This window comes from Pocillopora damicornis, chromosome 7, assembly GCF_964200805.1.
Source record: "Pocillopora damicornis chromosome 7, jaPocDami1.2, whole genome shotgun sequence".
NCBI lineage: Eukaryota > Metazoa > Cnidaria > Anthozoa > Scleractinia > Pocilloporidae > Pocillopora > Pocillopora damicornis.
The window spans coordinates 10785146-10798895 of NC_142676.1; the positions used below are offsets into that span (position 1 = coordinate 10785146).

General features: G+C 36.6%; 2 protein-coding genes and 1 pseudogene across 2 annotated transcripts; 1 reads left to right on the top strand and 2 right to left on the bottom strand.

The window, feature by feature from the left end:
* Window positions 1–4153, top strand: part of LOC149042519 (zinc finger FYVE domain-containing protein 1-like) — a 36419-nt pseudogene extending 32266 nt beyond the window's left edge.
* Window positions 4154–5739: 1586 nt separating this feature from the next.
* LOC149042522 (putative skeletal organic matrix protein 5) lies at window positions 5740–9191 on the bottom strand. The gene is made up of 2 exons (XM_089213112.1): window positions 8768–9191; window positions 5740–7537 (listed from the first exon to the last, which is right to left on the bottom strand). Exons 1-2 carry the CDS (start codon window positions 8885–8887, stop codon window positions 7019–7021), a joined length of 639 nt encoding a protein of 212 aa, XP_089069238.1. The 5' UTR covers window positions 8888–9191; the 3' UTR covers window positions 5740–7018.
* A 791-nt stretch (window positions 9192–9982) lies between these two features.
* LOC149042523 (uncharacterized) lies at window positions 9983–12843 on the bottom strand. Its single transcript, XM_089213123.1, has 3 exons — window positions 11572–12843; window positions 10889–11011; window positions 9983–10486 (listed from the first exon to the last, which is right to left on the bottom strand). Exons 1-3 carry the CDS (start codon window positions 11744–11746, stop codon window positions 10338–10340), a joined length of 447 nt encoding a protein of 148 aa, XP_089069249.1. The 5' UTR covers window positions 11747–12843; the 3' UTR covers window positions 9983–10337.
* Window positions 12844–13750: the final 907 nt, after the last annotated feature.

Below are 13750 nucleotides of genomic sequence, written 5' to 3' on the forward strand. Positions count from 1 at the left end.
TTACAACGTGAGCAGGAACGAAAATGCTCCTGGAGAAAACGAAATGGACAGTCCGAGTTTTAGAGGTTTTCACACTTAGTTAAATGGCAAGCTTATGTGCGGTAATAAAAATCAAACACAGCTAACACTTGTATAGTAAGTAAAGTTTCGAGATCAAAAACAAAACAAAACAAAAGAGGAATGATGAAAAATATAACCAAACTGGCATAACTGTCAAAATTCATACTAATCATGCCGGTGTCAGAGCTACTGCGATCACGCTGTGGTCCATTCTAACAGGGATTCTGATTGGCTTATTGTAGCGTACTTTATGAGAGTATAGAGCATGCTGACGACACTGTTGTTCGCTTCGGAAATAAAGTTTGTTGTGAAAATTGGTCGTAATGTTTGGGAGTCGTAGTCGAGTGTTTCTCCCTACACTTCTTTCGTGCTCTAGCCGCTTCCTGTGTGCTTTACAACAGAAAAGAGCACAGTCAAGGCTTCTCTATTTGTTAAGTAATATTTAGATATCTTGTTTTCTTCTAAATTTCTTTTCTCTTAGAATTATGGTGCTTCAAAAATATACTCAGGAAGGAATTAAAAAGGATGGGGTTAACGATGTACAGTTTGTGCATAAAGGATTATTCCACACTTAATTCACAACAACAACAGTACTATCCAATAATTATCGTCATTATTTTTATTATTGTTATTTCATATTATATATAATTAAGAGTTATTCACTAAAGTGGAGATCATAAGAGGTGGATATTTATCTCGCCGCTTTGCAGCTCGGTAAATATCCATCAATGACACTGTGTAGTGCTATTGATGAGTATTTATCATACAGATATATACCAAAAAAATAATATATATTCTTGAATAAACTGAAAGATAGTCGGAAATTAAACTCTTCACGGGCAACTTGGTCTCATCGCATGCAGAGGTGAATAGTACTTCTTGCTATTCACTTTCGCACTAGCGAATTGTGCGTGCACACAAAGCACTTTTCATCTGCGTGGTATATGTAAGTATATATTTATATATACAGTTAGATATATTTATATATGCAGTTAGATATAGCTCTTTGGCATACAAAGCTTTGCTTTCATGTCCAAATTGAGCACTCTACTAGGATGAGTCATTGCTGCTAGCATTATGCATGCTCACTAGTTTTTCTAGTTTGAGCACTCTGGCATGGCTTAGATGATCCCACATATGTGAGATCACTTGGGGTGGCTATATGGTCTTAGCTCCATCCTAGCATCAGCACTGCACTGATGAGGCCCAGAAGGCCGAAACAGTACTGTCTGCAGTTAGTTATATATATCAACAGTTACTTTAAAAATATATTTAGTTACAGTGGTGTATTAATAATAACTACCATCATTTGTACCAATATTGAAATGTTATCATTAAACTCTAGAACTTGCAATATGTGGTTGGTGGGGCACCCAAAAATTTGCATATACATGTAACTCTGTATTTATAGGAAGCCAAATCAGTCTGGTTCCTATAGAAAAATGTGCAGTGCAAGCATTAAATTTCTTAGGTCAATAGATGCACAAGTCTTAAACCTTTTGACCCCTAAGAGTGACTAGCAGCTAATTATTTCAAGGTCATGCAATGAAACGAATGACTTCCAATAGGGGGGCTCCTTTAAACAAATTCACCTTGCCAGTACCATTTAATTTACAGGGAACAGTAAGAAGAATAAGTACACTCATGTTAGCGTGTAAAGGGTTCAATTTCATTGAGTTTTCACTGTAACCTCAGATTCATTAAATCTGTTATCGTCAGGTATTGTTCTGGAGTGCTAAGGATGTGGGGTAATCTATCGTAGCCGTCAGTACTGGTTTGGAAATGAGGACCCAGTTAAGACTGCGGTCCCGGACTGAGCTTCACCATGCATGGCCTGGGGTAAGTTTTAAAGCTCGACCACCAACGATCAATTAAGCCAATTTTTCCAAATAATTCATTATAATCTGTGACATTGCTTGGAGAAACAGATTCCTGTGTTCTGTTTTAGCATTATAACACACTTTCTATTGGTTTACCATCATTATAATAACCATGCAGAATGTTGGGAGAACACATGAAAAAATTGTTAATCAGATTTTGGATCATATTAACTATGTCGATGATGCAGTTAGCAGTCTTCAATACTCCTTCCAGCAGGCAATGACCAACTGGATCATAGACAGAGTGGTCCAAGATTATTGAGTCCCAAATTCTGAAATTATAGTAAGTAAGAAAAAATTTGGCTCAGTTTCCAGTGAACTTACTGTACACTACGGTCATACACGATGAAGTCTAAGGCTCAATATGACAGCTTGTGGCTTCCATGGGCGACTTTCAGCAATAAATACAGACATTTTTTAACGCATCTTTATGATACATTCAATTTCAACAATCTCTGATACCAGTTGGTAGGATCGGTTAAAACTGTTGACTAAATAACGAGGGAAAACCTATTACAATTTAAATTAAACTAAATACGCTAAAACTTAATACAGTAAGGAAAATTACAACGAAAATAATGATGAAGCATACAAAGTACCAAAACTTACATTTGTTGCGAGACTGAAGAAATAGAGCTGAGTTACTGCCAAACGGCGAAGAGGCTGCACTTAGTGCCATACGATAAAATATGATTGCAAGAAATATAATATGAAATATGATCGCAAGCGGAATTATTGAGTAAAACTAACAGTCTCAATGAGCAGTACGTTCCAAATACATGCTACGTTACGCAACGTTACATTGCAGAGCGCACGCAAAAATTTTTACTGTAATCAGTGTCGTTGTATAAAAATAATAGACTAAAGAAAAAGACTTTTGTGATCTACACAGCTTATGAAACCTTTACAGTGGCCAATTTACCTTAGCAACTCAGTTGATTAGGCTAAATCATCTTGTAATACCCTCCACTGACGCAGTGCCACAGCTTCTTTTATGTGAAATTTACCCCCTCTATTCATACGTGCAAAGCCTCTCACTTGGCAGTATCACAGCAGATTAAATGTCATCATCTGCACTACACTGAAAATGCAGGGCAGTATTAGCTGCAGTCGTGTAGTTTTTTTCAACTGTGCTTTGTACTTGTAGACTCCTAAAAATTCTTGTTTTTTAATCAACCAAAACCAGGAAAGATAACAGCTATTAAAAATTTCAAGATTGCGTCATTTTTTACCAAATTTTGGTTGAGACAAATTTAAAAGCCAAATTAGTTAAAAAAATGTCATTACGTATTATCTTTTAGGCTTGTCAGGTATGCCGTCAAATATTCAGCGATGGAAAGACTAAGCACCACTGTCGTGCATGTGAAGGTGGGGTCTGTGATGCATGTTCAACCAATAAGAAACCCGTTCCAGAACGAGGCTGGGGTGAGAAACCAGTGAGAGTGTGTGACTGCTGTTTTGGAAAACCGTCAACTGTGGAGGCTCAGCCTCAACCCACATGAGACTTAAAGTAAGGTTGTCTTCTGAAATGAATTAACAGTAAAACACTAATCCAGAACCCTAACTCCCTGAAGTGATTAACATGTAACTTCTATCTATGATGTCCATACGTTATCGAGCAAACAGGTAATGAGAGTGCACAAAGATATCAGGTATACGTTTTCATCTTGATCTAACACCAAACTCTTGTAATTAATTTAGAGAGAATTGTGTAGCAGCTAAAGGGAAGAATTAACGATTACATCGTGAGTTAAAGGATTGAGTTTGGTTTTGATTTCTCTTCGATATTACATACATATTTTGTGCTCGTTTGAACAGTGATTTATCCCATGCTCTTGAAGAGGAAGTTCCTCAAGAAATTGTGCACCCTCAAGATGACCACAGTCTGTATTCTGAAAACCCTTTTGGATCAGTGGCTGCCAGAAAAGTAACAGAAGTTGTTCCGTCTGCTGTGGGTGTTTAAAAAAGCCATTGTTTATCCGAAGGGGTTCATCTTTAAAGCAGCAAGGCCAGGATACTGGGTACCAGACTCTCAAATTTTAGCCTGTAACTGTTGCCAAACTGAATTCAAGGGAAGTGATAGCAAACATCATTACAGAGCCTGTGGTGTGGGTGTCTGCAACTGTTCAGAAAGTAGACCTGTGGCTTTAAGAGGTTAGGATCACCCAGTCAGAGTTTTTGACCAGTGTGCTGCTAAAAAAGGACAGTTTTAAGGTCAATTTGTTTTCAGTGAGATGCCAGCCATGATAAACTTCCAGCTTATTGGCCCTTTATGATCAAATTTTTATTAAAACTGCAACCTTATGAGATTTACATGAAAATTATTACTTCATGGCCTTGCATGGAGATAGAGAGCATCATCAATGGCTGTGAGATCAAGTTTGATTTAAGTCCATGGCATCCTTTGCTTGAAGTCTTTTAAACCAAAACTAGAGTCTTTTGAGGGCTTTCTACTTAAAAGACATAAAAACCAACAAAAAGGTTATCACAGGGGCCTGTCAGACCTAAGAACAATAACCCAAAAAGGCAATGGACTCTCAAATTGAACACATGCAAACTGTCTGATATGCAGGAAAATGTTCACCATCAAGTCTTGATTGGTTTTAAGCTACTATATTTGATTGATTGAGAGGGTGTCTAGAGTTTTGTAGACCATTCACTTAATGAAGCAAAGTAAAACCGGTGTAATGCTGGTTTAATTTGGATGCTAGAAAATCCTACGTTATCCTCTTCACCTATGCTCTCTTAAAGAGAACAAATGAGTAGGTTCTCTTAACAGAATCAATAAATTTTTAAACCAACAGGTGATGAGAGTAAAGAAAATTATCAACCTTATGATAAAGCGATCTTTAATTTACTACCACCTTCTCAGAACTAACATTGAAAGAAATGTATAGCAAAGGGTGGGGAGAAAATACACTGCGATCCAGGGAGTGACAGGGTACATGGGACCTACAATAGTAGGTTCTTGGAAAGTTTTAAAAATTCTATACCTGAATGTTGGAAGAGGCTATAGACTAATTTTGCTCTACCATAGTTATTATACTTTTAAGAGATAATAATACAGGTGTATGAGATATTATTAGTTAAAATAACTAAATGCAACATTTCTCTCCTTGTAAAAAGTTTGGGTGAAATGTTTTCCATGTATATTTCCATGTTTGCATTTCTTGTAAGCATTTTCCTTAATAGGTTTATTTCTAATTTTTTTTAGCTAAAATTGATGTTAAACATTTTTCAGGCTGTTATGTGCTAAATTTTCTTTGGGATTTTTCCCTAGCTTCCAGGTTACTTCAATTTATACACATTAAGCAGCTGAAAAAACACTATTTAGGACCATTGTGACTGCTCTCATAACATAAACCGGCTGAGAAATAGAAATCATGTGAAAGGTGACATCAGCTCATAAGTAAAAGTGTTGTTCCTGCCAGAGCTTATCTAGCTTTTATTGTTGTCGAGCAACTAAGGGTCTGTTATTTACACGAGGGCCCTTAGAGTTTTCCTGTAATCTGCCTCCAACTCCCGTTGGGTGGGATGCCAATCCATTGCAAGGTTAACCCTATCTGCCCTAAAATCAGGATGTATTTTTTCCACACCATCCTTTATGTTTTCTGAGGAGCAAAGGAGGAGAATTAGTTTAACAGTCCACTGAGAGATTTAGTTGGTGATCAATTCCTTGATTTGAGTGACCTTAATGTCTGATCTAGGGGTGATAAGGTAAGAGAAATTAGGTGCTTGTCTCTATTAGGAGTCAAGGGTTTAATAAGTGTTTGTTTTTTCATTTTCAATTGTTTAATTCTTTTAGAGGACAATGGATTCTGAGAATAGGAAAGGTAAGGCTTTGAGCTTTTCAGTGGATGGGAGGGATGTCGAAAACCAAAACAAAAGAAATTACAACAGCCTATTGGAATATAAGAAAACATCGGATGGAGCCAATCGAGATTTCAAAGCTACCACAAGCAAACTTCCTGGGGGCCGAAATAGATGAGACATAATTGGTTCAGAGAGCAGTGCAGGTTTTTTAGCTAGAGAAAAGTCAGGGCAGGAGGAAAATCACCCGTCTAGGTCAAAAGTGGAATATGTGTGCTAACCTCGTACTGAGGCTGGGCGTCAAAAAAAGATATCAGCAAAACAAAATAATATGACAATTTGCAGCGATTTTTTTCTCTCATTTTAGTGATCCCAAAGCACCATTTATTCAGTTTGAAATGTTTATGTCTACGGGAGAAAACTAAAATGAAAAAAGTGAAAAGCGATAAAAAGAGAATTGTTTGTGGCTTCATTTCAAAGAACATCATTTTAAAAAGAGTCTGACCACGAGGGAAGGGAAAACGGTGACCAGCAGCGGGGGATAAGGCTCTGAGAATCAGTGGGAGAGTTGCAACGAAAGGGTAAAAAAAGTGGGAGAGAGGAAAGAACGTAGAAAAGGGGGCATCTATGTAAAACGGGCGATGTGGTGGAGAGACAAGATTAGTTACGGAAGATTGTTACATATAAGCAGCTTGTCCAAGGTAGTTAGCAAATAAGTGCCCCGCCCGATCTTAGATGAGCTGATAAGTCCAGAACTGTGCAAGTACATTTCATAGGAGGCAACGAAAGATAAAACTGCAACAAACTAGTCTATTTTATTGAAGTATCGTTTCAATTTTATTTAGGCCAGAAGCATTGCTGTTCATTTCCTTTAAGGTTTATAGTGATACACATAACAATCCAAATGCAGTGGGAGAGATCTTGACCCGTCCACCTCTTCCTCAAAGGAAACACCTTCTGAAATTTTAGGATAATAATAGAAAACATTATTGGCCAATAATAATTTCTACGATAAAGTAAGCGAGTTGGACACCTTTGTTATCAGAATATTTGAATGCTGTTTGATATGCCGTTTTACATGAAAGAATGTTCAACTTGGTATCTCAAATTTACCTTTCTAGACTTAGTAGAAAGAATGGCTAGAGATTGATTTAGGGTAAAACCAAAGTTATACACGGATATAAGTCCCTATCCGAGGAAACAGGAAAAATCTGTATAATGACTATTAGACTTGTTATAAGTGTTTTTTTGCGAAAACTGAGCCATATTTATTGTACCAAGATGTATCCCATGGCTTTGATGTGTTTGTATCCATTATCAGGAGAAACGCCGGCCTCGTTACCGCACGTGTTTGAATTGTCAGGGCTCCCTCCCGTGCCAAATCCGATTCTTGAGTCACACGAGTCACACTTTTTCCCGCCGTTGCTAACAATACTAATTCTGGCTTTAGAATGTTCTTTCTTAGTACAAACGACATTGAACCCTTCTTTGTTGCACTTGTTCTGTAATGAGCCTTGGGAACCAATCAAATCTTTCCACTTCTCACGACCCAGTGAGGTGGCGCGGTATCGGCCATCAGCAATCAGTGAGTGCAGAGAGTAAGCTTGCTTGTTGATGACAATGAACCCGAGCTGTGTGCCGATCTTCATTCGGAGACATATTTTGGAGAAGGAGGTGTTCCAGTAGGTGGGTAGCTTTGTTTCCTGTTTGTCAAACCCAGTCTCTCCACCGGGGCGGTTGTATTCATCGTAATTGCTCCAATACTGCGAGTCATAATGGAAGGTGGTCTGAAATGTAGTAACAATACATTTTTGTGTTTTCTCTGAATTGATGAATATTTGCTCTCTGCCTCCTGTTGTGTATCTGCATATATCTAGCTGTATAGTATTAGTATAAGTATTTATTTTTTTCTCCTCCATTTCGATAGATTAGAGTCTAATGAATAATTACAAGTAAGATAAGAGGGTGGAGAAGGGCACAATATAGCGAGCTAATTAGATACTCTTTACCTTAAATTACATTTTTTCATACAGTAAAAAGAAGCGATACAATAAGACGTAAGATATAAGATACAAATGTAAGATACAATATATAAGAGAGGGAATAGGAATCACACCTTAAACAACAAATATTTAAATAAAACATGGTCAGAGGAAGACATTAATCAGTACTGGGAAAGGTAATGTGAGAAAAGTGCTCTTTTAAAAGGTTTTAAATGGGCTTCTCTCGTATAGATATATGAATATCATTCGAATAATAGCACCCTATAACTGTTGGAAAGAATTTATTTATTCTGAAGAGGCTGGGGTTCAGGTGTTGAGAAGATGTACTTCTCATGGCATAATCATGGATCTCATATACAAAAGAAAGGGTAAAATTAGAAGATTTTTGTCTACAATAAAACCGTAGAATAGTTGACACGTACTCAATTTAATTATGTCAGGAAGCTTAATTAGGCCGAGGCTTACATAATGGGGAGTAACATGGTCACCAATTGTTACATTGTTGATGATTCTCATAGCTTTGTTTTGTAGCTTTACCAACTGAGACAATTGAACTTCGTAATCATTCCCCCACAATATGCAGCCCTATGTTAAATAAGGATGTACAAGTGCACGCTTGACTTAGAAGAGATTGAACTGTTAAATATCGTTTCAGTTTTGCGATTATGTTTAGACTTTTGCTAATTTTACTTCTAATATAATCAATATGATCATGCCACAACATAAAGGAATCGATAACTAATCCTAAGTATTTAACGGTGTGAGCTATTACATGATACTAGAGGAAAACACGTTAGGATATATTTATACATTCTTTTAAACTTTTCTTTTTCAAAAGTCATTATAAACACCATAAGTTTTGAAATTTACGTTGAACAAAGTCTGTTCTTCGTGCATTACCTCCTCGAAGAAAAACAAAAGTCATACATATGTGACATGCACGTTTGCAATTTGCAATGTTTTGAAAGAGAGCGGGTCTATATACGAAATAAATCATTCATTAACAGTATGCACCTCATTTCCGTTAATCTTCATGACTGGCGTCCATCCTCCATCTCCACACCCAAAATTTCCCATGTGGCAAAAAACGGACAATGGTTTCGAGTCAACAAGAAGGGTAATCATACCACTCATACTTGATCGTTTGAATAAAAAAGGAAAAAAAAGGAAAACAAGAAATGAAGTAGACAATGGTAGTGAAATAAAACTAAAGCTTATTAAATAAATATCATAACTACGATGAAAATGGCGAAGATACTGAGCGATAAAGATAATTATCCGACAAATACACAAATGAAAAGTTGATCACTCAGGAAAATGCGTTGATAACTCCGTAATATAAACAACAGCCTTCATAGCAACAATGCTCGGTTATTTGTCCTGCAAGTAAACAGGTGTCCGAGGACAAAGGGCATTTTTCACTTCTTCTTTGAGGGCAGTAATAACTCCACCAAGACGAGTCAAGGTTTAAAGGAGGACTACTTCGCGTATAGGATATGGTTTAAAAATTTTTGTAGCTCGGTGACGTGATGGCTTAAACTAATTGTAGGCAAGCGAAATATTTGATGTACTATGAAAATAATACCTAGTATCAATTCTACTTACATGTCATTAATTTCTTTACAAGAGTTAGCTCCTGGAAGAAGTTTAAAAATATCTTTGATTAGAGAGAATTGTAAATTTATTTTAGCTATATCTTAATCCATCATTGGGAAACTATATTGAGCCCAGTCTGACTGACTGACCGAATAATTTTGTCATGTTCCAGGCTCTGCTTTGTGGCTGAAAGCAGTTCTCAGTTTTCTTTCACTTTGTTTGGTAGCACGTATGTTTTCTTCAAATACAACATTGATAAAAAGCGACGTCGGGAAAGCATCGATTGTTGTTATCTTTATAAAACAATATTTTTTTTTATTTAGCCAGAGGAGCTTAAAATTAAGTAGATTGTGAACTCGAAACGATAACTGCTATTCCCGCTGCGGATATTGTTATCATGTCAACTCTACGCGTTCTTGTACATTTATTGAATGCTCTCAACCAATCAGATTTTTCATATTTAGTTTAATGTATAAAAATAGTGGTTTTCCTGCACCTTTGGTAATCTTAAATAGTATGATAAAGGTAGTAAGATTCTTAAAATTGCCTTGCAGTCTTTGCTTTGTAATACCTGTAAATTCTCAACTAGTATATAGGGGATCATCTATATTTCGACCCCAACGTTTACCTTTACACTCTCGTCCATTTCCAGCGAGTCCATGTTTACATGTACAACTGTATGACCCTTTTGTGTTATTGCAAAATGCGTGAGGACTGCAGGTGTGTAGCGCGCTAAGACACTCGTTGATATCTCCAAAAGAAATAATAAAAATAATGGAAAAATGGACTGACAAATAAATGAACAATTAAAAAAATAGCAACTTATATGAATGCAAGACGCTTAGGTGTTTATCCTGTACTATTTGGTTTTTTAGTTAGAAGGCAGAATTTTTTGGTTTGTATTTTTTATGTCCGTGGGTGTGGCAACACTCTTCTAGCATTTCACTCATTTCATGAGAAAGTTCGAAATTAGAAAATCCTCCTTTGCTCAATATTCCCAAAGGTAACGCTCACCCTCGCATTCTCTTCCACTCCCAGTGAATCCAAGTTTACATGTACAGTTGTAAGACCCCTTGGTATTGTTGCAATAGGCATCAGGGCTGCAAGAGTGTGACCTTGCAACACACTCATCGATGTCTGTAGATATAAAGCCGACAAATAATTACGGAAACACATCAATAATTTAAAAGGTCAGCAGCATTACCTGATATTCGCATTTGATTTGTGCAGCATTGATACTTGTTGTTAAGAATATCAAATAGATTCCTGTAGCCATTAGACAGTCTGTGCAACAAAAGATGAATGAAACTAAGAAACAGTGATCAGCGGATTGATTCCATTTGGTGCGAAAAACCTTTCATTATCAAGAGTAATTTTTTTCAATGTGATTTTGTCTACATGTATCTCTGCCTGCGTTCAGTTTCACTATGTATTTTTCTGCTGAGAGAATCGAGATGTAAGTTACGATTCCTTTGTTGATAATTTACAGATGTAAGCTTCATTTTTTCATCACATAATTGCTTTGAATCCAATGTCTACCTCTACATTCTCGTCCATTTCCCGTGAATCCATGTTTGCATGTGCAATTATATGAACCTTTAGTATTGTTGCAAAACGCATCAGAGCTGCATTTGTGTAGTCCACGAACACATTCATTAATTTCTGAATAAGAAAAAAAATACACCAATAAATAAAAACAAAATTATCGTACAGAAAGAAAAAAACATGGAAGCACCAACAACTGTAAAAAAGAAAGACAATAAATGTAGGCCTCTTTTACATACTATTCTTAGTATGGTAAACGCAGTCTTTTGTTTTATCATGGTCACTACAGTTACCTTGTAAGTCACAAACAGTACTGATAAGCTTCAAAACAGTGATATCCTTTTTTTTCTTTTAATCCGGAAAGCTCATTTACTATTTTTTCTGTCCACTTTCAGTGCAGCTCAGCAGAAGATATGTGATGACGAATAAGGAGAAGGGAGATGACGAGAAGATAAGGCAAAAAACCAAAAATTCGCCTTTGAGTTGTGTTGGTGAAGAGACCGCAACAAAGCCCTGTTGCGCTTCGGTTTTTACTGGCTAGTAAGAGTGGTTTAAGCAACTCAAGGACGCAAAAGCTCTGTTATTCCGTGCGACCCATTTAACAAGCAGCGGTAAAGTTTTTCCTCGTTGTTGTTAAACTGAAGGTCTCAAAATATCAACATTAAAGTTGTGTTTACCTCTTTCGCAAATCGGACCCTCAAATCCAGCGGTACACAGACACCGATAACCTTTCTTAGTAAATCCGCTTTGACAAGCAGCATTGTTCTTACAAGGATTTTGAACGCAATTGCTCTGACAGAAGAAACAGACCATTGTCATTGTTATTATTATCATTATAATCATTTTTATCATCTAATAGTCAACCACACCGCTACCGTCATCAACATCGTCATCGTTATCCTTGTCATCATAGTTGTTCTCCTATTTCTATATTTCTCCAATAACTTTGAAATGCTTTGTCTTTGAGAAGATTTTGGTAAAGAACACAGACACAATATTACCGCTAATGTCTTGAAAGGGTGAAAACAACTCAAGTTCGAAACTAAAGGTAAACATGAGACTAAGGGTCTTAAAAAAATAAACAAAGTAAACCAATCTAAATCTTAAATTGAAAGTTATATCTACCTCAGATGCGTGATAAGAATACATTTCTTGTTCTATCAACTTTTTTTCGTGTCCTTCATGAGTAGCATTGTTCAGTTCACATTTATAGTTTCCATTTCCATCTGCTCGTGCATAAAGCTTAATGCTGACACAGTCGGGCTCCATATAACACAAGTTTTCACAGAACCTGGAAATTGTTATTTCTGCGGTGCGAATTGTATGGTTTACGAGGCGTTTCCCTTCAAATGCTTTCTCAGGCCCAAACTCCACATTGCGACACTGGTCTGCGATGCAGACGTCTTTGAAATGGAAATAATTAATACATTAAACGTCATACGACTGCTTTTGGTGATAAGTGACATTTAATTATCAATAGTGTTAGACTTCTTTCTTCGCCTATTTTATTCCTATCTAGTAGAAAGTCTTTGAAAGGAAAGAGATATACAAACCCTCGACAGTATCTCGGGTTTCCACAACTTTCTCCCAAGTCTCCCAGATTTTAACATTTCTTCATTAGATATAAGTGATAAAACTAATTTTCTAACCTAATGGCGAATTCTTCTAAGTTGAATATAACGTTTCCCAAAAAGTAACGATAACTCAAACCAAAGGTAAACATGAATTGGATATGGGTCATACTGAAATGAACCTTGTGACCTGACAGCCTTAGGTATCGTAAAGCAGAGCTCCAATAAAAGAAGGGAGACAGAAACAGAATACATGATGCGAAGCACGATTATAAAAGTTCTGGCCATTTAACGTATGCCTGAAACAGTAGAAATTAGGCTGTCGCCGGTTAAACCATTGGCTGTCAAACTATTTCGTATGTCAACTGTTCTGTCTTAGTTTATACACGTCTACAATATTATACAAGTATACATATTTGCTTAGAAGCTGATCTGTTCAGCAATAATTTGCCTTTCGATTGCCATAATAAAGTTTTGTCACATTATTCTGTGGTCTGATATGCTATCATAAAAAAAACTGATAAATAACAGTTGTAATTATGCAGCCGTGTTACACGTTAGCCAGTTCCACGACACTTTTCATATCCATACTGTTGTATGGTAAAAGGTAAATGGAATTTCCTAAATGATACGCACACTGATATTCAAACCGTTTGTGCCGAATTAAGATAAACTGGACCTGAAAGAATTATTTTAAACGAAGTGGTCTCCCAATAAAATAAGTAAAGAATCCGTTAAATTCCCCACGCATTACAATCAGTCAAAACAATGTTTATGTCAAAAGCGAACAACAGTGTCGTCAGCATGCTCTCTACTCTCATTAAGCACGCTACAATAAGCCAGTCAGAATCCTTTTTTGGAATGGTTCGAATAATCGAATTAGTCGACCAAGCGACCAAGTCGCTTGGTCGACTAGTTAACCGCAAATTAATGCAGCCATTGGGCGTAGAACTGACAGATGTTATCCGTCAGTCGTAAACAAAGTTAACTGTAAAAGTTCAATGTTTTAGACTTGGCGGAAAGAAATTAAATGGAAGCCTTAACAAAGCCAAAATTTTTACCGTTAGTTATAAATCTGTCACCGTACTGAGACCTACTAGTAAACAAAGTTATACGTCATCGCGGAAATTAAAAAAATCTTACCCGAAAAACAGTTTTTCCTGAGTTATAATATAGAGATCAAACGGAAATTGGAAGACATTATCGATGATTTACGGGAGGAACTATGGTGGTCATCCTTTTAGAGTGGGAACTTCAGGCATATAAAACTGGCTTTAATTTCCAG